This window comes from Buteo buteo, chromosome 6, assembly GCF_964188355.1.
Source record: "Buteo buteo chromosome 6, bButBut1.hap1.1, whole genome shotgun sequence".
Lineage (NCBI taxonomy): Eukaryota > Metazoa > Chordata > Aves > Accipitriformes > Accipitridae > Buteo > Buteo buteo.
In genome coordinates, this window is record NC_134176.1 from 29,421,820 (window position 1) to 29,441,790 (window position 19,971).

A 19,971-nucleotide genomic window follows, 5' to 3' on the forward strand; every position below is an offset into this window, starting at 1 on the left:
GTGTAACTCCCGTGCCGTGCCCTGCCGCAGCGAGGACCCCCCGCACGGCCCGGCTGCGGGGGGAGGAGGGTGGGGGGGGGTCCGCCGGTGGGGGAGCGGCCTCCCGCGGGGCGCGTCGTCCGTTCCCCGCCCGGACACACGCACCCCGCGTCCTGCGGGGATCCCCGGCGGCAGCGGGGTGGCAGAATCGGAGCGGGGAGGGCGCGATGGCCGGTAACTTCAGTGACCCCGCGTCCCGCAGGGCTTCCAGCCCGGTTTGTCCGTAATGTGCCTTTGCTTTAGTTTTGGTTTCTGCGGAGGCTTTGTTTGCTCGTTTAGCAAATCGTGGGCATGCCGCGTTGTGTTGTGAGCGGAGCTGAGTAGTTAGTTACTTTTTGCTTTCCACGAGGCGTTTTTAATGGAACGCATGCTGTTCACTCGGGGACAGACTGAAGAGCGACAGCGGGATCGTATTTCGTGGCCGGCCGGTGCAGGGACAGTGTTACCGAAAAACGGTGGCGCCGGGGAAAGGCGCGTTTTCGTTTGGGGGCGAGGAACGAAGTGAGTCTGTCACGGTTTGACTCAAGCTGTCTCGGCGCGGCGCGAAGCCGCCGCAAGTTCGGGAGGTGTTACCTGCCAGCAGCGCCAAGCGACCTGGCGGGCCCTGTGGGGTAATAATTCAGGGAAATAGTATGTTAGTATAGAAACCTTTTAAAAAATAGCGCATTCCTCGCCCAGAAAAGCTGTACCTGCCGCCTCATTAAATACTTCCGCCTGGTGCTGAAACTGCCGCGGCGGGAGACGGATGTAAGAGGCGGCAGGAGAACTCCGCGGGGGCACTTGCAAACCTCACTTGGACTAGTCCAAGAGCCCCGGTGCCCCCGGCCCGGCGGAGCTGGGCGAGGCGGGGGGCCGATGCCCCCGGCCCGGCTGCGGGACGGCCCGGGGCGGGGGGCGGCAGCGCCGCCGACATGCGAGGGGAGAATTCCTCAATGGCGCTGGCCACGCCCACTCCCCGGGGAGGCGGGGCTGGCGGGACCGCCGGCCACGCCCGCCGCGCGCACGTGTGGAAGCCTCCGCCGCCCGTTCCCCGAGGGCTGGCCACGCCCTGCGACAGCCCATTGGCTGCCTGGGCCGCGGCGGGCGGGGAGCGGGCGGGGCGAGCCGCGCCGCGCCGTGCCGGGCGGGCTCCACCCACGTGCGGCGGCGCCGCGCGAGCGGGCGGTGGGGCGAGCACACATCCCGCACGTAGCCGGCGTATTAATCAGCGCGGGGCCATCTGCCGCCTCGGTCCATAAATCGGGCGGGGGCTGCCGGGCGCCGTTCCCGCGCGGCCTCGGGGCGCGGGGGTGGGTCCCGCAACGCCGCTCGGGCGGCAGCGGCAGCGCGGGGCTCCGGCCGCACCGCCGCCCCCCCCCCCCCCCCCCCCCTCCCAGCAGCGCCGGGCCGCGGAGCGCAGCCCAGCCCAGCCCGCCGCGGCGAAAGTTTCGCCTGGCCCCGCGCCGCGGCGGAGCCCCCTGCCCGGGTCGGCCTGGAGCCGGCGGCGGCCCGGCGGGCATCGCCTCCCGACGCGGGCGCCGGCAGGTCAGCGGCGCGCCCGTCCCCGCCGCGCCATGCCGCTGGGGCACATCATGAGGCTCGACCTGGAGAGAATCGCCCTGGAGTACGTCGTGCCCTGCTTGCACGACATCGGCTTCTGCTACCTGGACAACTTCCTGGGGGAGGTGGTGGGGGACTGCGTGCTAGAGCGGGTGAAGCGGATGCACCGCGACGGGGAGCTGGCCGACGGGCAGCTGGCCGGCCCCAGCCGCGGCGTCGCTAAGCGGCACCTCCGCGGCGACCAGATCAAGTGGATCGGGGGCACGGAGGAGGGCTGCGAGGCCATCAACTTCCTCCTCACGCTGATAGACCGGCTGGTGATGTACTGCGGGAGCCGGCTCGGCAAGTACTACGTGAAGGAGCGATCCAAGGTAAGGAGCTCCCGGCCGGCCCGGCCCGCCTCGCAGCTGCCGGTGGCACCTGGCGGAAAGTTTCCCCCGGCTCCCCGCGCCCCCTCCGTGTCGCGTCCGCGGGCGTCCGCGGCTCGGGCCGCCCCGCTGCGGGTGGCGGAGGCGCCGAGCGCTGCCCAGGGGACGCCCGCGGCGGGCAGCCGCGCTCCAGCCCGTGCCGGCGGCGGCCGGCCGCGGGGGTCGTGCTGGAAACGCGGCGGCGGCGGCAGCGGGGCTGCCCGCTGCGGGTCCCTCGCCCCGCCGGTGCCGGCGGCGCTGCCCCGCGCTGGGTCTTGCCGGAGCCCGGCCGGGCCCTTGGCTGTAGCCCCGTGTGCCACCGGGGGTCTCTTGGCAGCCGTCCCGGGGGCTGCAGGCGGCACGCCGCTTCCCGGCGGTGGGGCGGGGGAGAGCGCGGACGGCCAACGCGGGGCGTACCCCGCCGACACAGTCGAGCCTTGGCCGTGACTTTCCTTCGGAGGATTGTTTCAGGTGGAGGGAGAAGCTCCCTACCCCCCGCCTTGTGCGCGTACAGGGCTCGGACCCGATTATTCGGTTGTTTGCGCCCGTGTGGTAGTGTTACCCAAAGTAGTTTCGATGGTCCGACTCGTGCCAGCGTCCTGCGGCTGAAGAGGTTGTCGTTACTGCATTGGGTATGTGGCACAAAATACGGGATGCTCGGTTCGAGCACGGCAACCTTTTTTCTTTTAAGAGGAGAGTTGTTTTTTCTAGGCTTTCTTTCTCAGAAACGGGGAGGACACCTGTAGTTTTCTTTCCCAATGAAGTTTATTTGCCCTTGCAATGTCATTACTTCAGTTTGGGATAACTTGGCTTTTCTTTCCTTGTCTGCTTTGCTGTGGCAAAGAGGACTGGCTTGAAACTAAGTTTGCTTCATTGTCCCGAATGCTGGAAACGTCCCCATTTCTTTACTTCTGAAATATACTTGAATTCTACAATACGTAGAACATTTTCAAAACATCCACTTTTAGAGATATGCCAGAAATAGAAACGGTGAAACTCTTAGAAAATTACAAAAGTGAAAAGTTAGGCATTTTTTTTGGTCCTAACTTGGCACTGAACTAAGGGGATGTGTGAGTGGTACTGAGATTTTTTTTTTTTTCTCCTTCCCAGAAAACGAAGAAAACTGTATGGCGATGTTTACCAGTTGCTTGAGAATACCTTAAAACCTATGCAGGCACCCCCCTGCACCTTTCCACACAGTGGTAGGAATAATAAAAGGTTGAAACGTTGCTCCTGTGCTTACCTCCACTGGACTACTGATCAATTCAGTTAAAGCTTGGGTAGATTTGGCTTAAAATGTGAGGAGACTGGATTTCACTTATTCCTGGTGGGAGCCTGGTGTTAGGAGGTATAAATAACCATTCTGTTTTGGCGTGCCTTTGAGGTCATCCTAGTTCTTTCTCTGGGTGCCTTCTGTTTGCCTGATTACTGCTGAAAGTGCATTGCTGCACTGCATTGGCTACCTGGCAGGGGAGGGGTGGAACAGGGACTTACTTTAAAGTTGGGCTGGAGTGAAAGGAGGTTGTCCAGCATTTTTACAAGGTATTTGGAGAAAGAGTCAACTGGCTGTGTGAAGGCTGTTGGCACTCGCTAGGGAGAAGGGTCTTTCGGGGAGTGACCTTGGGTTGTAGAGATTATTTTAAAACTGAGTTGTGGTGTTCTTGCAGTCATTTTTGTACAAATAGTCATAACAGACAGGACGGAACTTGTTTTATAAGTAGATACCAAGCTACTTGCTATAAAGACAGACTTTTGGCCCTTGCGCTTTACCATGGAAGATGTCAGACTGGAAACAGCACATGGAAGTGCTACACGACAGTCCAAGACTGAAAGGGACTCAGTATTGTTTGTAAAACCAAATGTGGAGGAATTTCCATCAGAAATTAATAGTAACCAATCCCCTTATTATAATAATAAGTACCATGGATATGTGTGGCCCTGAAATAGCAGCTGCCATCTGTAAGTGAGATGTGGGACGCCTTCAGCAGGAAGATTATTCCTGTGACTAACTAACTGACTACTACAGTGCATGCAGGTTCCCACGTCACCTATAGACCTTTCCCTTCCACCATTAAACGTGCCCATTTTGCTTATCTTCTGAAGTCTTGTGAATGCATACACAAAAATCCCAAATTTAAATTCAGTGTATTTTTATTATAACCTCTAGATGGATGCCCAGAAACTTGCATGGCTTAACATTTGGAGGGACGTGGGGTGTTTCTGAGCAACTGGACCAGAACTTCTTAGCTGGACATGTGCTATTATAATTTATTGTTTTGGGATATAGGTATTAGATGGAGCTAAGGGTCCAGAGCAATTTGTTTAAAGTGTAAGCCTTTGGCTACATGGTAACTCCTCTTGTCATGGAAATGAATCTGTGTGGTATCAGCCTCATCATAATTTAGAGGTTTATGCTTTTAAACCAATAGTATGACTTCAATCTTCAGCCTAAGAGTTGGAAAAGTGGGAGAGGTTTGCTTAGTAAATGAACTTCCATCAGCTCACTGTCTGCTTAGTGTGATGTGCTTCATGTTGTGTTTGTAGCTACACAAACATAGGAAGACAAGAACAACTTTTGTCCAATAAAGGAGGCTTTCCTCGTACCTACATGAGAGAAATGAGTCAGTCAGGATTTTGCTGTTTCCAAATGAATTTCAACAGCTTTACAAGAAAGTTAAGATTGCATCAAAGAGAATGGACAGAAGTAAAACTTTACAAGGGTGCTGGATACTTTTAAGAGCCGTTGGTTGACATTTGAGGGCTGATAATGAAATGTAACCTTTCATCTTTGCAGACCAGTGATCCAAATCTATCTTTGGAGTAAGTCATATTTTAAAATACTGGCTGACATGGTTAAATGATCAAAATAACCAGGTAACATTCTTCCAAAGGACTCTTCTGTTGACAGACCCAGTGCACCGCTTGTTGGGTTCTGCATTCTCCTCAACTAGAGTTGCCATTTTCTAGTAAAATAATACAATGGTTCCCCTTTTCTAGCAGATAAATGGCTAACGATATCACTGGGGCATCGTTGACCCAGGTTCAGTCTTCTCCTCAGAGTGAGAATATTCGCATCCTTGTACAGAAGGACACTCTGGCCTGAGGGCAGAGGTCACTCTGATTTTGAGGACCTGTCTCCACTCTGGTGGAGCTTTGATGCTTGTTGGAGAAAAGCTGGTGGATGGTTGGGGCCAGGAAGCAAAGCTGCAGCTTGGTCTGTGAGGCCAGTCACCTGGAGTGCCCTCGGGTCAGGTGGTGCTCTGGGGATGGTGGGTGAAAAGGTGGTGGGCTGCAGCTTCTGACTCCTCAGGTCCCGAAGTCCCTTCCTGGGGTTAATTGGCATTTGCGGGGGCTTGAGGGGGTGCCCTGTAGAAAAATCCCTGTATTATAAATAAACAATTAAAAGCAAAAACATTAAAAAGAAAGGCAGAAAAATCTTCCAGAAGAGAAGCCATTTGAGAAATTTCTCCTTCAAGACTTCAAGACATGAGAATTTTTTTTTTTTTTTTTTAAATTTGGAAGCTGCAGATGCGCCAGGTGCTGTGGAGTTTAGGATATCCATCCCTTTGGCAGCCTCAGATGCTGCAGAGCCTGGGGAGCCCTGAGCCCTGGAAGTCCCTCCTGCAGGGGGGCAGGGGAGGAGGGCTGGCAGGAACCGGGTCTGCTGGCTGGTCCGCGGAAACGTAAAAGCCGTGTTCGTGGCAGGATTGCAGGGTAGCTCATCTGCTGTTGGGAGGCTGTGGCTATTCCCCCTTTCACATTTTGTCTCTGCTGGGGAAGGGCAGCTCTCCCCGTGGTCAGGCAGGGTCCCAGAGTGATGCCATCAGCGCCCGCTGCCCTGGGCCACCTCAGCCGAGTCAGCGCTTGACGTGCTGCCAGCCAGCTGCGTTGGTCCTCACAGGCAAGGGGTGGAAGGTACTTTGAATCGGCATGTGTGCACTCTGTGTGGACTCTGCACACCGGTCCTGACAGTGGCGTGTCCTGCTATGAGTCACTAGTACCCTCTTGGGTGCCATCATGGGTTGAAATCCGTGTCAGGGCTGCCTTTGGGGACCCTGAGCTCATCTTGCGCCTGCTGGACAGCAGTGAGCCCCACTGGCTAGAAAATAAGGCAAGAAGTCATAATCCTAAGAGCTGACCTGTGCTGAAGGAAGCCCATGACTGATGTTTTTAGCTCGGAACCCAACTGCTCCCGTTCAGTGTCAAGTATATGGCCTGAAGTTAAAAAAAATGTGTTTTCAATACGAGATTAGTTAATTTAGAAGTCCCTGTGGGATGTGAACCCTCTTGAAAACTTACTTCAAAATCTCTGTGTGGGCCTTTCACTTTTTTAAGGGGATGTTTTCTGCCGCCTCTGCTTGTAGCCACAACACCTCCTTGCTCAAGCCATCCTGGTGGGCCCTCTCTGACTGTTGCAGGAGAAGCAGGTCTTCTGTGGTGGCCCTTCATGGCTAACGAGCGTTTGCTGAAAACCAGAGTGGGTCCTTCTGCCTACCACATGATGGGGTGTTCTTAGCTAGGTTTTGAAACATGGTCTCTCTAGCAAGTTTTTACCAAGATTCCTGTTCCTGAAGATTGAAGACATGCATGAAATGTCAGAGGCTTGGGTTGAGTGGTCTTCCCAAGTCCCTCATAACTCGGGTAATGAGGAGGTATTTTTACACTTGTGTGAAAAAAGTTCTGTTCTATAGCATTCAAATTCTGTCTCTTGCAATTAAAACACGGAGTGAAATGCTGCATTTTCTGATTTGAGCTGTGCATGTAAGGAGCAGGATAGCAGAAAACTGGCTATAGAGCTGAAGAGCAGTACTGCCTATAGAAATATACTGTTTTTTTCTATGTTACAAAGGATTTTTGATACTTGTGTAGCAGCATGCCTTGCAATTAGTTTACAATGGGAGGTCTGATGAATACCACCATCCAGAAGAAATATGCATAATTTCTCTTTCTTCTAATCAAATGCACATGTTCTGGCATAATGGGTGAGTTCAAATCTGTTCTTCTGGCCGGCTGCCGGCAGAGTCCAGAGCCACTGGAACTGTAAATACAACAGACAAGTCGTTTTATGATATCAGACTGAGGAATTCAGCATTGGCACAGATCCTAGAGTGGTTGCTTTGGCTCGGTGTCAAAGCTGATGTTTATATCTGTGTTTGTCAAGCAAGATTAGTTAGCCTGGTTAATTATACACAGGAATGTATAATTTTTACTTGACAATCAGAGCATTAAATGAGTATAAACCTGGGCATATTAGCTCTTGTTTTTGTTCTTCATCGAATTATTCTCAATGACTTTTTGAAACTTTCAAGACACTTCTTCTCTGAAAGAGGCACTCAGAGAATCTTTCAGATTGCTTCTTCACTCAGCAGGGACAGGGTATTGGAGAAACAGGTCAATATTTTACAGAGAGCGATGCACGTATCTGTAAGTGGGTTCAGAAGCGTGGGTGACCTCTGTGGAATAGTGTTTGAGCTCATACTTGGGTGTTGAAGTTACAAGCAGCTTGAATTTGGTACCTGTTATGTATCATGACTCCTAAGAACCTGACTGTAGTGCACTGGTAGACTTATTCCATGGTAGGCAGTGGAAAAAAGGTGCCATCTTCGGTGTGCATTACACCAGAGCCTTTGGCAGTCAGGTGGCTGCTGTTGGTCTTCCTTATCCTCTTGTGCAGGAGAAGTCTGTAACCACCCAGCAACCTTTCTTACACTGTGTTAGGAGCCTGTCCGTGTGCTTTACAGTCATAGTCACAGGGGGAGGCAGAAGGTGGCTAATCCTGTAAGAGAAGGGACGCAAGTCTGAGCTCTCAGGCAATGTAGAGAGCAGAGTGGTCTGTTTATCCTGAGTTTGTGCACGTGTTTATGGCATCAGGGCAGATTACTTGTCTTTTTTTATCGTCTGTAGTTTTGCAGTCAAGCAGTGCTTAATGAGTCTCATTAGACTCTGGAGTTACACAATGATGGCAAAGGAGTGAAGTTTTCCACAATCTCTCCCATACTGGTAGTGCGTTTTCCTCAGTACCTTCTTATCCGTTGTCATGACTGCTCTGGTACCAGTCCTTCCCAGCACCACTGCGTCAGCTCTTAAAGCCCGTGGCTTGCAGTGGTAGCCTGCTGGTGTGCCTCCCTATATCCCTATTACTTGCAAGCCCTAAGTAAATATGTGCCTCTCAGTTTGTTTTTGTGTGAGGGCTCACTGCTCATTAAATGTCAGTGTAAACCTTCCACACCTGTGTGGGGAGGGACACTGTAATACAGGTGGCATTAATGCCTCTGGGTAAGGGGAGTGTTTGTCCTTTGGACTGGGGGGGAGGGTGTGTGTATACAGCATTGCAAGGCACAGTATCCTTGGGAGAGCCGCTGGGGAAAATGGCAAGATTCAGAGTTCAGTGCCCCCTCCCGCTGAGCTTGCATTTTGGGAGGGAGAGGAGCTGGTCCTTGCTATTAATATTTGTACACAGCCTTTTCCCAAGGTAATTATTAATGAATAATTCAGTTCATTACAGCTCACTGCTAATAACAGTATATGTTTAAATGGACATGCATTGATGCTTATAACACAGATGCAGAGCAGCATGTACATGATAAAAGTGAACTTGTTTCTTTGCATTAAGGATTCCAGCTGTCTGTGTTAATCCCAGTGTCTTTATTTGATTTCAAAGTAAACTATTCTTTCTTTGACTTCCAAACTTATCTGGATGGTGGCTCAATGTAATACAGCCTTACCTTGCATGTTGCTTCCTGAGCAATTTGCTTGATTTAGTACTCGGAAGCATCTTCTCTTCTTCCTCCTATGTTACACAGGTTTTTTTTTTCCAGTTTTTTTTTTTTTCCTGGAGGGGTGGTGGTGGGGATGTTCAACAGTATCTGTACTCCCTCAGCAATTCCTTTCCATGTGTGGAAGGGGTGGTATAGAGGGAGAAGATAAAACCACAATGACCCAGACATGAATGGATTTTTAATTGGGTGAAATCTTGATGTTTGCAGAACAGACTTGACACACTTGGAAGAGATCAATACTTTTATCAAATGTTTCAGGATGACTCATACAAAGTCAAAGTGCTTTTTTTTTTTTTCCCCTTACTTTTTGGGGGGGTATTAACTTTTTAAAAAGTTTTCCTCTGCTCCTGTTTCAGTTGGATTCCCTTCTCCCATTGTGTAATAGGTCAGGGGCAAGTGGTCCTTTGGCACCAGCAGGCCACACAGCGCTCATCCATCTTGCAGTGGATGGCTTGTGAGAATGAGGAGGTCAGGAAGGGAAGCCTGTGAATAAGTGTTGCTGGTTTTAGATTTATGGAGGAGGATGTGTGCATACCAACTCGAGGGAATTTGAAGCCCTGGGCTGGATTTATCATGACTGTAATCCTTCTGTCACAAAGCTGAAGGCTGAAACAACGTTGTTAGAAAGCTGCCAGCAACACAAGACTCCCTAAGCTTCTGTGAAAAGGTTTTATTGGATTAGTAGAGGAGCTCTCAGGTAGAGGTGTTTTGGGAACTACTTCTGGTACCTATGCCTAGGGCAGCTGATGGCCTCTGTGGTGAGCTCCAGGGTAAATAACTGATGCATTGGCACAGAACATGGTGGGGGGGCTTGACAAAAGATTTTGATTGATGCATAACATTATATAGCAATTTGTTTTAGACCTTTTATTGCTTTGAAAAGAGATGACAGGGAGTTGGTCAGAAAACCAAGAAGGTCTCTAGCTGTTCAGGCAGTGAGGTGGAGGAAGAAAACAGATGATGGAAGCTCATGCCAAGTAGACTATCTATCTCCGACTGTTTAAACTATTCACAGGCATGTCATTCCGTCAGCACACACCACTACTGACCATTCCTGCGAGTGATTTGGAGAGCTGTAAGCCCCATTTCCCCTCCATCACTCACTCACACATATGCATCTACTATCTCTCAGTGACAGAAAGGAGCTTTTCCCTACAGTCATTTTTCTCTTGTCATTGTGTTTTGATAAGATTAGTAGACAAAGAAACTTCGTGCCACCATGCAAAGCACTTAATAGAAAGCAGTTGATTAAACAAGCTACTTGTTGCTCTGATTTTTCACAAATAAAGTAGTGCAAGAGATTTTGCTGACCATACGGATTCCATGGAGGCTTACTAAATGTTCATGCCACCAGCCACCCAATTTAAAATGAATAGTATAAATTGCAGGAGTACAGCATAGCACACCATCTGCACAGACTGGAAACTGTTTGTCCAAAGCTTTGTCAGCTGGAAATGGCAGGGTAGCCATGTCTTTTGCCAAACATCAGGGAATTGCATCCTACTTTGTAGCAAAAAGATAACCATTTTGAGTCTCCTGTATATGTAGATCATATGAATCCTTTGGTCACAATAGACTCTTTTCTGTGCTTTCTTTTTTGGACCTGAAAATCCAAACAAGAAATATGTTTGCATTTTTCTTGTCTGTAAGTCATAATAATAATTAATCGTTGCTTATGTCTTCTTGCACTGTAATTTTGTACAAATTGATAAGGCAAATGGTTTTTAAAGTTTTGGCCCCAGTTCAGCAATTCACTTAAGTACTTTTTTTTAAAGGCTCTTTCAGATCAATTGGACTGAAACACATCCTTTGGTGCTTGGCTTAGACTATGCTAGAATATGGTTAGAAAACTTTAGGAAAAGTTGCAGTGGTTCTTGTGCTGTCCCTGGTCTTTGTCTACACTTTGTCTTAGACTGGAAATATGGCCCACCCTTTACATGGTGTCTTGGGAGGGAGCAAGGAGCCTTACTTGATGGAAGTTATAGATAGCAGTTAATCTGACCTTTGCAATTGACTGTCTTGAGGCAAACCTGTCTTATAGCATTAACAGTAGCAGTTACTCCAGTAATGCATACAGGGAGATAGGTGCTAGTCAGTGCAGGCTGGGGAATGCCACCCTGATTGGAAAAGCCTGGGGTGCGAGGCACCATTGGACAGCAGGCTCTGAGGCAGTGGATGCTGGCATGGAGGCTCCTGACTGCCCTGAGGCTCCAGGGAGTGACGAAAATCTCTTGCACACAGCCTCTCACTGGACCATGTGGGTGAGGAAAAAAAATGCAGAACCAGGGGAATTTGGGAGAGCAGATATTTAAAAAAAAAAAAAAAAGAGGGAGGGGGGAAGTGTCAATTATTCCTCAACGTGCCTGTTCCTAGGTTGTTAACAGTCTTAGGGTGTTGTGCTTGCTGCTGAAGACTATGTCTAACTGCACCTTCCCCTTCTGATTTCCCATAGGGAATCTGGTAGAAGTGGTTTGAGAAGTAGAAAAAGGAGAAGCTTCACTGTAAATGCTGTAGCATGTCCTGCTGTTAAGGCATATAAACCATGGCATATGACTAGATGTGCACAAACAGAACAGAGTCCCCCAGGATGTATCGATAACTCTGTTCTTTACAGTATTCACCAATGTTTCCGCTTCCCTAAATTAACTTGTCTTCTGTCTTTCGTTGTCTGTGGAGCATGTGCGTGATGTCTCTGAAGCAGGCCAACAGGAAGGGTCGCTGCCTGGTTAACTGTTTTGCAGACTTCCTTTTCACAGAGGAGCAATGAGAGGATTTGCCAGTGCCGGTCCCCATTGGCAAATTTATTATAATTCAACATTTGATGTTGGTCAAAGGCTGAAGTGTCAAAGTTGTGCATTTTACCAGTATATTTCTCAGTGCATAACTTGATGTCTACCTGGTGGCCTGAAGGCTCAGTGCCAGTCTGACGCTCACAGTGATAATTTCTTGGCAAGGATGAAAATGTAGTTGACTTGTTTTCTGTTTGTTTGATACACTTAGATAAGATGTCTGCAATTGAAACAAATACAATTTTTTTTCTTTCTTGGTTTACTTCTTTTGCTGGCACTTGGTTCAAAGCCTGTTTCACCGCTTGCCATCCGTAGAAGCTATTGCTGCTAATTATGAACTGTATTAGTACAGTGTCTTCTCTGCAGTTAGGAAAGGCACCGGTTGTGCCAATGGTGACCTACTTCACCCCCACACCTAAATATGCATATATACCCCTATAGCCCTGACTCGCCACTGCAGATTTGTCCTGCCTTCCCCCTCTGTGTTTCCCACCGCAGAGAAGCACTTGCGCTCCACACCTCTAGCAAAGCCAGCTGCAGCCCCTCGCCAAGGGGTTTCTTACCCCCACTCCTACCGCAGCCTGTCATGCCTGTGCAGCCGCCATCTCGACTCCATCCCAGGGAAGAGAAGAGACGGGGATGAGGGCTGCTTCCCCTGGCTGCCCAACCAGCTGGCATCCTGGGAGAGCAGCACCCGTCCAGTCTCCAGCTTGGCTCACTCCCAGCCGCCCCTGCGGTGGCTCCGAGTACATGCTGCTCTGGCTGCCAGAGAGGAAAAGTTTTGGAGAGGAAGAGGAAAAAGGAGGGAACAGAGCCAGAAAGACCACTCCAGGCTTTCTGCATCCTCAGGAAACATCCTGAACCCACACCAGAGACACCACCTCCCTGCTCAACAGTTGCTGTGCTTCCTGCAAAAACTACCTTAAATGCCGAAGAACATTATTACTTTAAGGCCCAGTCCTGAACCGGGTCTCAAGAAACCTCTGAAGGGCTGTTGCTTCAGTGAGTTGCGGTGGGAATGGCTTGGTAAGGCTCCAGAGGGGACTGCAGCGAAGCAGGGCAGCAGGGGCCGGCGGGGAGGCTGGGGAGGGAACCCGTCCGGCATGGCTGTGTCGTCCCCCTGCGGGACCACTGTCCCAGCCGGCGGGGTCGAAGCCCGTGGCAGCGGCCGCAGCACAGCCAGCCTGTAGGGTCGGTCTCTTCGGTCAGGTGGTGGCAGCATAAATCCGTGGGAGAGGCTTGACCAGTGGGAAAAGAGAAGTGGGAATTCAGCAGTTCAAATCCGCATTCAAATCTGGAGTCTGATGTTGCCCCGCAGCTGGGTTTAGGACCAGGCTTCCTTGCCTATGAGTTGAGAGCTTTTGTGAATAGCTTTAGGACGTGCAAACGTAAGGCTGGAGCTCAGTTTGTTGTGTGTGTGTGTGCATGTCTGCGTTCATGCATGCTTTCTTTGTTCAGAGTTGCCTAGTTTCTGTCTACACAAATCCTACTGGTGCAAGTACCAGCTGTGTAGGTGGTGGGGAGGACAGGCACTACAACCCTTAGAAGGATTTTGGTTTTTTTCAATCAATACATTTTATTGCCTAACCTTAGAACAGGTGTATAGTTATATTATTACAAAATTGCCTTGAATCTGAATAGCTTGTTTCCCTTCCTCTGTGGAAAGATGCTGTGTCACTGTATACACATTCATCCCCTTTAATTGCACCCACACTAGAGAGATTGTGCTGTTGTAACGTACATGTGTAGTCAGAGCAGTACAACTTTATGTGCAGGCAAAGCCTTAGAGGTAAAGACTACACATGTTTCAGCATAGAAGAAATTATTTCTCATGGTAATTTATTATAGGTAATTTTAATGAGTTTTATCCATAAATATTCATTTCCACAAAATCCTCTGCAGGAATAAATATACTGTTAGCTAGGCAAGGTCCTCTGAAAAGGTGGTGGGGGACCAAAAGACAGATGGGGGGGTGAGTGAGATGGCTTCCTTCTGAAGTCAACATAGGAGATAACTGGTCTCATCAATTAGCCTTAATTTGGTGCCACTGCTGTGATAACAAACTCTTGAGAACCGTTCATCTCTCTGTTTTTGTAGCGCAGGAATGTCTTAGCAGCCTCAGAAGCCCAGACGGCTCTGACAGTTTTGGGAGGACCCTTGAGGCATATTCGGGGTACCTGCCAAGTGTGACGGTGCTAGTCTGAACCCTGCCTTCCTCTCTGGCAGCGGAGAGAGACTTTCACTGAGCCAGAGGGGACAAAGAAAAACATCTCCCAGGTGCGGTGCTGCGGCCGCCGGAGGTGTCCCGGCCGGTGGCCCCACGGGGGTCCATGTCTGCAGCTGCGGCTTCCCCGTCCCGTCCGGTTGGCAACTCTGCTTCGAGGCGGTGGTGGGTCGCCTCTGCTGCCTGTGGGCACCCGGGCTGCTCCTGGGAGCCTCCGAAGCAAAACGCTCACGGGAAGCCTTAGGGGTGCTGCGTACTGTGCATGAGCTGATAAAAGTCTTGTGGGCAGCATTGCTCGCTCGCCCTGGGCCCACGGGCTAAAAATAAATGAATAAAAGTAAAAAAGGGATGTTGGCCAGCTCGGGCAGCTCTGACACAGGCAAAACACAGTTTGCCTGTGTTGTGCCTGTCTTCCCTGACCATTATTAACGCACTCACAAGAGCATCAAAATACGTAGAGTTCTTTAAATGTTGCAGGAAAAAAAAAGCCGTGTAATCTTCTGGGTGATTAGTAGCAGAACCGAAAAGGTCTTAAGTGCTGACAAAGAATGAAAGGCTGGAATATTTAAGGAACTATGAACTTATCTTTCTACCACACAAATGAGGATATTCCGCAGAGGATGTCTGTGCTGGTTACCATGCCTTTACTCCCCGCTGAGAACCTGAACGTACAGGGAGGGTCCTTACAGATCTCCTTAATGAGCCTGCACTTACTTATGAATTTGCTTTCCTGCGGGGGTGGCGCTTGTCACCGTGTCCCCCGGGACTCATTACAGGGGATGCTTTCCCTATCTGCATTGATTGCTTGGGATGCTTTCTCGTTAGTGCAGCTCGTCCAGGTTTGGCTCTTGGGGGAGAGGAGGGGACTGAAAGAGTTTTCTGGGTGATGAAAGAGGGCTTCAAGAACAGGCAAAAATAATCCTAAAATTTAATTAAACAGAGTATTTTTTTTGAAGTGTGGGAAATAAGCCTGCGTGTGCAGCAGGAGGGAGAGGGAGACCAGTAAGAACCAGAACAGAGAAGCGCCTTGAGCGTCTGCGTGCTGCAAGCGTGGGTTTCGCCCTCTTCCCTCCACAGCGTCTCTGTGAAGTGTCCTCTGGAGTAAAGTTTGCGTTTGATCGCCGATCGCCTCACGCTCCGCACGTAGCCCTGTCGTTAAGCCATCATCTCACTGGCCTGAAGCCAGGGCTCAGCAGCGCAGGGGCGGGAGGTCTTTCTAAACTGAAACAGCCTTTATTGATACATTGATGCACTGCGCATGTTTACAGCTGCTAATTGGAGTCTTCATCTGAATATCCTCGACTCAACTAATTTACTGGCAATAGCCTTTTAAATTTCAGGTCCTGCCGTGACGGTATGCCTGCTCTTCACAGCACGCTGATCTCTTCTGAAACTGTATTGTCTCTGCGTGCATGCAAGGCACAACGTCTGAGTCATGTTGCAGCCTAAAATGTAGCTTTAGGTCAGAGGAGGATGTAAAATAAAAATCTTACCTGATTTTACCATTGCAGAAGATGAGAGAAGCACTGGGGAACAGGAGAAAAGTGGTAACTGACATATGCAGAGAAATATGGGGATTAATTGAATGTACAAGGAAGGAGGTTAATCCTTTTAGTTATTAGAAGAGACAAAGATGCTCACTGCAAGGACAGTCGTGATCCTATGGCAATTTTAGATTTGTTTCCTTAAATTTCAGTATTCTGTTTTCTCCTGGTCATGCCCAGAGGCTGAGTACAGAATTTGGGTGGTGGTCTGAAAGCAAGAGGTGTTATTTTACTTGGCTTTAAAAAAAAAAAAAAAAAAAAAAAAATAAAACAAGCAATGTAGACCATATATAGAGGAAGATGAATGCCTGGGACTCTTTTGCTCAGGAAACCACAAGTCAGATTTCTCTCCTCAGAAGCCTGGAGAACTTCTCCCGCGGTCAGGTCCTTTCACAGTTTCCTGAATTGCCTCTTCACTTTAGGATCTCAGGGAGTATCCAGCAGTGGGGACAGCTCAACAAAACTCACCACTGTCTCCAAAGCTTGGTTTGCAAATGCTCCCTATTCTCTTGGCAGTTGCAGACAGCCACTGCTGACACGAGGCATAGCTGTTCCATGCCTTCCCACTTCACAGCGGCACTGCCCTGGCAGCCAGCTTGAACTTGAAGGGCATCCAAATTTATCTCTAAGTGGGTGTTCTACTAAGAAAAGAAATAAAAAATAGTCGCAAGCTGAAGCTGTCCTTCACGTTAATAGGACTCTTCAGGCCATGAAGAACTAAATTTTGTTGCCAATCATTAGAAAAGCTTCCTAAGCCCCATCACAGATTCATTTAATAGGGAGCTCATTTTTAAAGCAGCATCAATCTGTGATCTAGCTTCCTTACAGACAGATTCCATAAGATTTGAAAGCTTATTAAGGGCTCCTTAAGCTACCACTAGATAACATGCCAGTCATCAACAGCTGTGTGGCATGGAGATAATCCATGACTGGAGCTTTCATGGGTAGTTCTTTGTTTCTACCCTTAGTTCTAGAAGAAATTTAATAAGCAGGAACAGTTTTCCATCTTATGGTAATTAGAATAACATCAGGTAATAATAGCCTTTTGTTGGTAAGCAAAGATAAACAGTATATCTGGATCTTTTTCCTACAGATGAGAGCAGTAGTCTTTCCCACAATTCTCACTCTCAGGCTGTTCCTCAAAAAATTCTCCAAAATGTGCCCCCAAGCACCTGGAAATAATACTCAAGCTACAATGGTGCATACGAAAGACCAAAGAGAATAAAAAGGGAGAGATGAGGTTTCCAGTTCTTGGAAGATCTGAATCTGATGACCAAGGTCACATACATGCAGGGAGAAGCAAGTACCAGACCACCTGGCTAAAATGCCGTGCACGGAAACAGGATTTTTGTACAGTTATAGGAGTTACAGGTACTTGCCAAGCAGGAAAGTATTATGTAAAAAAAAAAAAAAAAAAAAAAAAAAAGGTGCTGTTGGGCATCATGAAAACTGCATTGTGCTTCTGAGATGAGAAATTTTGAGAATGAATGTATTTTCACTTGTGTGGCTGCATCTCTGGCCATAGAAATGTCTTCTCCTTTCCTCTAAAATTGTCAGGGTTGCTGATAGAATAGAAGAGCAAGGAGCAAAAGTAGCTGTGATCATGTCAATCTGTCCAAGATATAGTGCTCCAGAGATGAGTCACCTACTGGTACAGGGTCCTCCTATCAGTCTTTCATATCTGGTTTGCCATGGCTCGTTTGGCCCTTCAGTAGACACTTGTCACCTGCATCCAAGGCACCTTTGTTGGGTAGGACTACTTCTGCAAGCTAATGAAGCATTCAGCAAACTGTGCTTGTAGCTGAGTTTGTGGAGTTTGATCTGCTTTGTGTTTCATGAAAGAAGGTAAATGCCCCAGGGTTTTTCTTGTTATTTCTGTTGGCTTTTTTGCTTTTTTGATGTCTTCTATATGGCTTCAGTTCAGGCCTCCATAGGAAGATGAAAGTTGGAAGTGAAAAGGTGCAGGTGTCTTGCCCTGCCAAATTCTAGCACTTTCCCCAGTGTTTCTTAATTTCTAAAAACAGGCTCCTTCCTCACATATCTTTTCCCCTCTCTTGCTTCCACCTCTGAGCAAGAAGCCGATCAAAGAGGAGGTGGCTAGGTTTAACTTTGTAAATCCAACAGCTGTTTGACTGAAGACTGATTATCAAGTTATGGGTGAGGAAATGAGGTACTGGTTTCTCATGCAATACTGCCACTGAAGCCCATTTCATGTTTTGCATGACTGAAGCCAGCAGGGTTTTGTCCCCCTTTGGAATTGGTGATTCCCTTTCCAACAGGAACAAAGCTGATGTCTCTGATTTTTTGGTGTTTTAACATGATTTTCTTCCCTCTGTTCCCTCCCATCTCTACAGAGTATTAAATTAGACCAATTTTCCTAGTTTATGCTTCAGTATAGCAGTTGAGCGTTTTAACTTTCATAATTCAAACAAACAAATATTTAATAAGTTCATGAATATTTTATACTTAACCATTATAAGCTACACGGTAGAAAACACTTGGGTGCAATTGGGTGCAACAAGAAAGTACTTAAGAAACACCCCGTTGTGCCTGTGTGTCAGACAAGCCTCAACTGAGAGTCTCTTGTCTTTGATCATGAAATGTCAGACTACTCATGTTCTCTTAATGTAGAGCATGCTGTGTGCCTTTCCCTTTCTGCCTGTACAGACTGTGTGCATCTACAAACTAAAATCAAGCTGAGTACAGTATGCACTGAGACCTAAGAAGTCAGTCAGGCGAATCCTGGTAGTCCTCATTTCCTAAAGTCTGGTCAAGTGTTTTTTTTGTTTGCGCTCGAGTTCAGGACTGAGAGCCACATATTGGACTGAAATTTGGGAAACTTGGAAGTGTGCAGCCAAAGAAAAATTATTCTGAAAGTTCCAGTGTCTATAGCACCATTAATTCTTATTAATACCTTGGTTTTCTAGACAACCATCATAGTGATATTGTAGATCAGTATTACTCTGTGTCTATATAGTACCCTTCATCTAACAGGCTTACCAGTAATTTCTGAATTTAACTATTTGATGTATAAGCTGTATGCAGAGATGAGCTACACTAGGGATCAAAAGCAGCAGCTGTTCAATAATATACAGGACAAATCTGGTACAGAAAATGGAAAAGCATATTGTGGAGTCTTTACTGTAATCTGCAAGAGTGGTTGGTGTTGGCAGGATAGAGTTACACAGGTCAGAATTTTCTCTGGTGGTTGCAAAGGTCATATGAGTTCTGAGAGAAAAATATGGGATCAGTATAGGGTTACAATACCACCTATGCAGTCTGCACTAGTACACTGGGGCCCTGGCTTAGTGCTAGCAGGCACAGAGAGCATCTCCTTTTGACCTGCTGTCATCACTCCTTCCTATTAAGCAGTGTCTTCAAGCTGAGGTATTATCTGAAGCATTTTGTTCCAAGTATCAGTCCACTCCAGCACTGCTTATTTTATGAAATGTAGCAGAATGATGCCTCGCAGCATGGTCCTGGCTATCAGCTAAGAGAATTTTTCTCTTTGCTAGAAGCACTGGGGGACGGGGAAAAATCCTCTCTATGGAACCATTGTTTTTTATCTGCCTCCAAACTTTGCTGGTGTATTGCAGTTTGACTTGCAGATTTATCTGGCTGACTTAATAATAATTAATTATTATAATACTTAAACTGAATGATGAATAACTTATTTTTGCAAGCTTCTGTGCAACGCAGAGTTTACTGATGATTCCTGGCTCCTTAGTAAAGCTGGTAATTACTGCTTGTTTAACTGGTGGTTGATTTGCACCCTCTCGGGAAACCTAACATGTCTGAAAATGACAATGCAGAAACTGCATTTTTGATGATTTCCTTTTCATTTCCAAGTTTTGTAGGCTTTAATTTATGACTGTTGACTAGACCACCAGAGCATTGGTCTTCAAACTATGGCGTGTGTGTGTGCAACTGCAAAGGCATGCATCTATATATCAGAGTTTTTAACTCTTCAGCTGTTGTTTAAGACAAACTTATCTATTTTAACTTAAAATAAGGCAGGGGGTGTCTTGCTGAAATTTGCTCTGAGTGCTTACGCTGGGAAGTTAAGCCAACTAACAGCCATTGTAATGGATTCTATTGCCAAAAAAAAAAGTTAGGTACATTCCTGCTCATTACTGCCTGCTATAGTTAGTTTAGCTTTGGAGTTGGTTAATGAAGGGAGATGCTTCCAAAAACAGTGTGCTCTTCTGGATACAATAGCCAAAATTATAGAAAACATTTTTTACTGATGCATCACTTGCTCACCTGGTAAATGGTTCGATTATTATGATCCAGCCTCTGGCTTTTGTAGCTAGCCTGTGCACTAAACTGGCAAATACCAGTGTTCACCAATTACTCAAATTAAGTCTGGGTCACGCATCTCATCTCCTCTTTCTTGTTTGCTTTGAGTGAATCCAAAAGTAGTGCTAACAGCTGGAATCCCTGCTGTGGCCAGCTTGATCTGCTCTGGAGCTGCTCCAGCCGGTGCTCTGATAAAGCTTGATATCATTTCAACAGGCTCTAGGAGGACCAGAATGATTTCCCTTCATTGTTTGAGGTTTCATTCAAATAATCACCATGCCAGGAAAAAGGATATTTCACTTCTGCGTTTCTCCCTTCGCTGCTGCTACTAGAAAACTTTTTTCTCTTTTC

At 47.9% G+C, this 19,971-nt stretch overlaps 1 protein-coding gene across 1 annotated transcript in view; it reads left to right on the forward strand.

Moving 5' to 3' along the window:
* The first annotated feature begins 1,592 nt into the window (after nucleotides 1–1,592).
* Nucleotides 1,593–19,971, forward strand: part of EGLN3 (egl-9 family hypoxia inducible factor 3) — a 29,784-nt gene continuing 11,405 nt past the window's right edge. Inside the window, exon 1 of the mRNA XM_075030306.1 lies at nucleotides 1,593–1,949. Within this exon, the coding sequence (XP_074886407.1) occupies nucleotides 1,593–1,949 (357 nt within the window). The remainder of the gene's footprint in view (nucleotides 1,950–19,971) is intronic.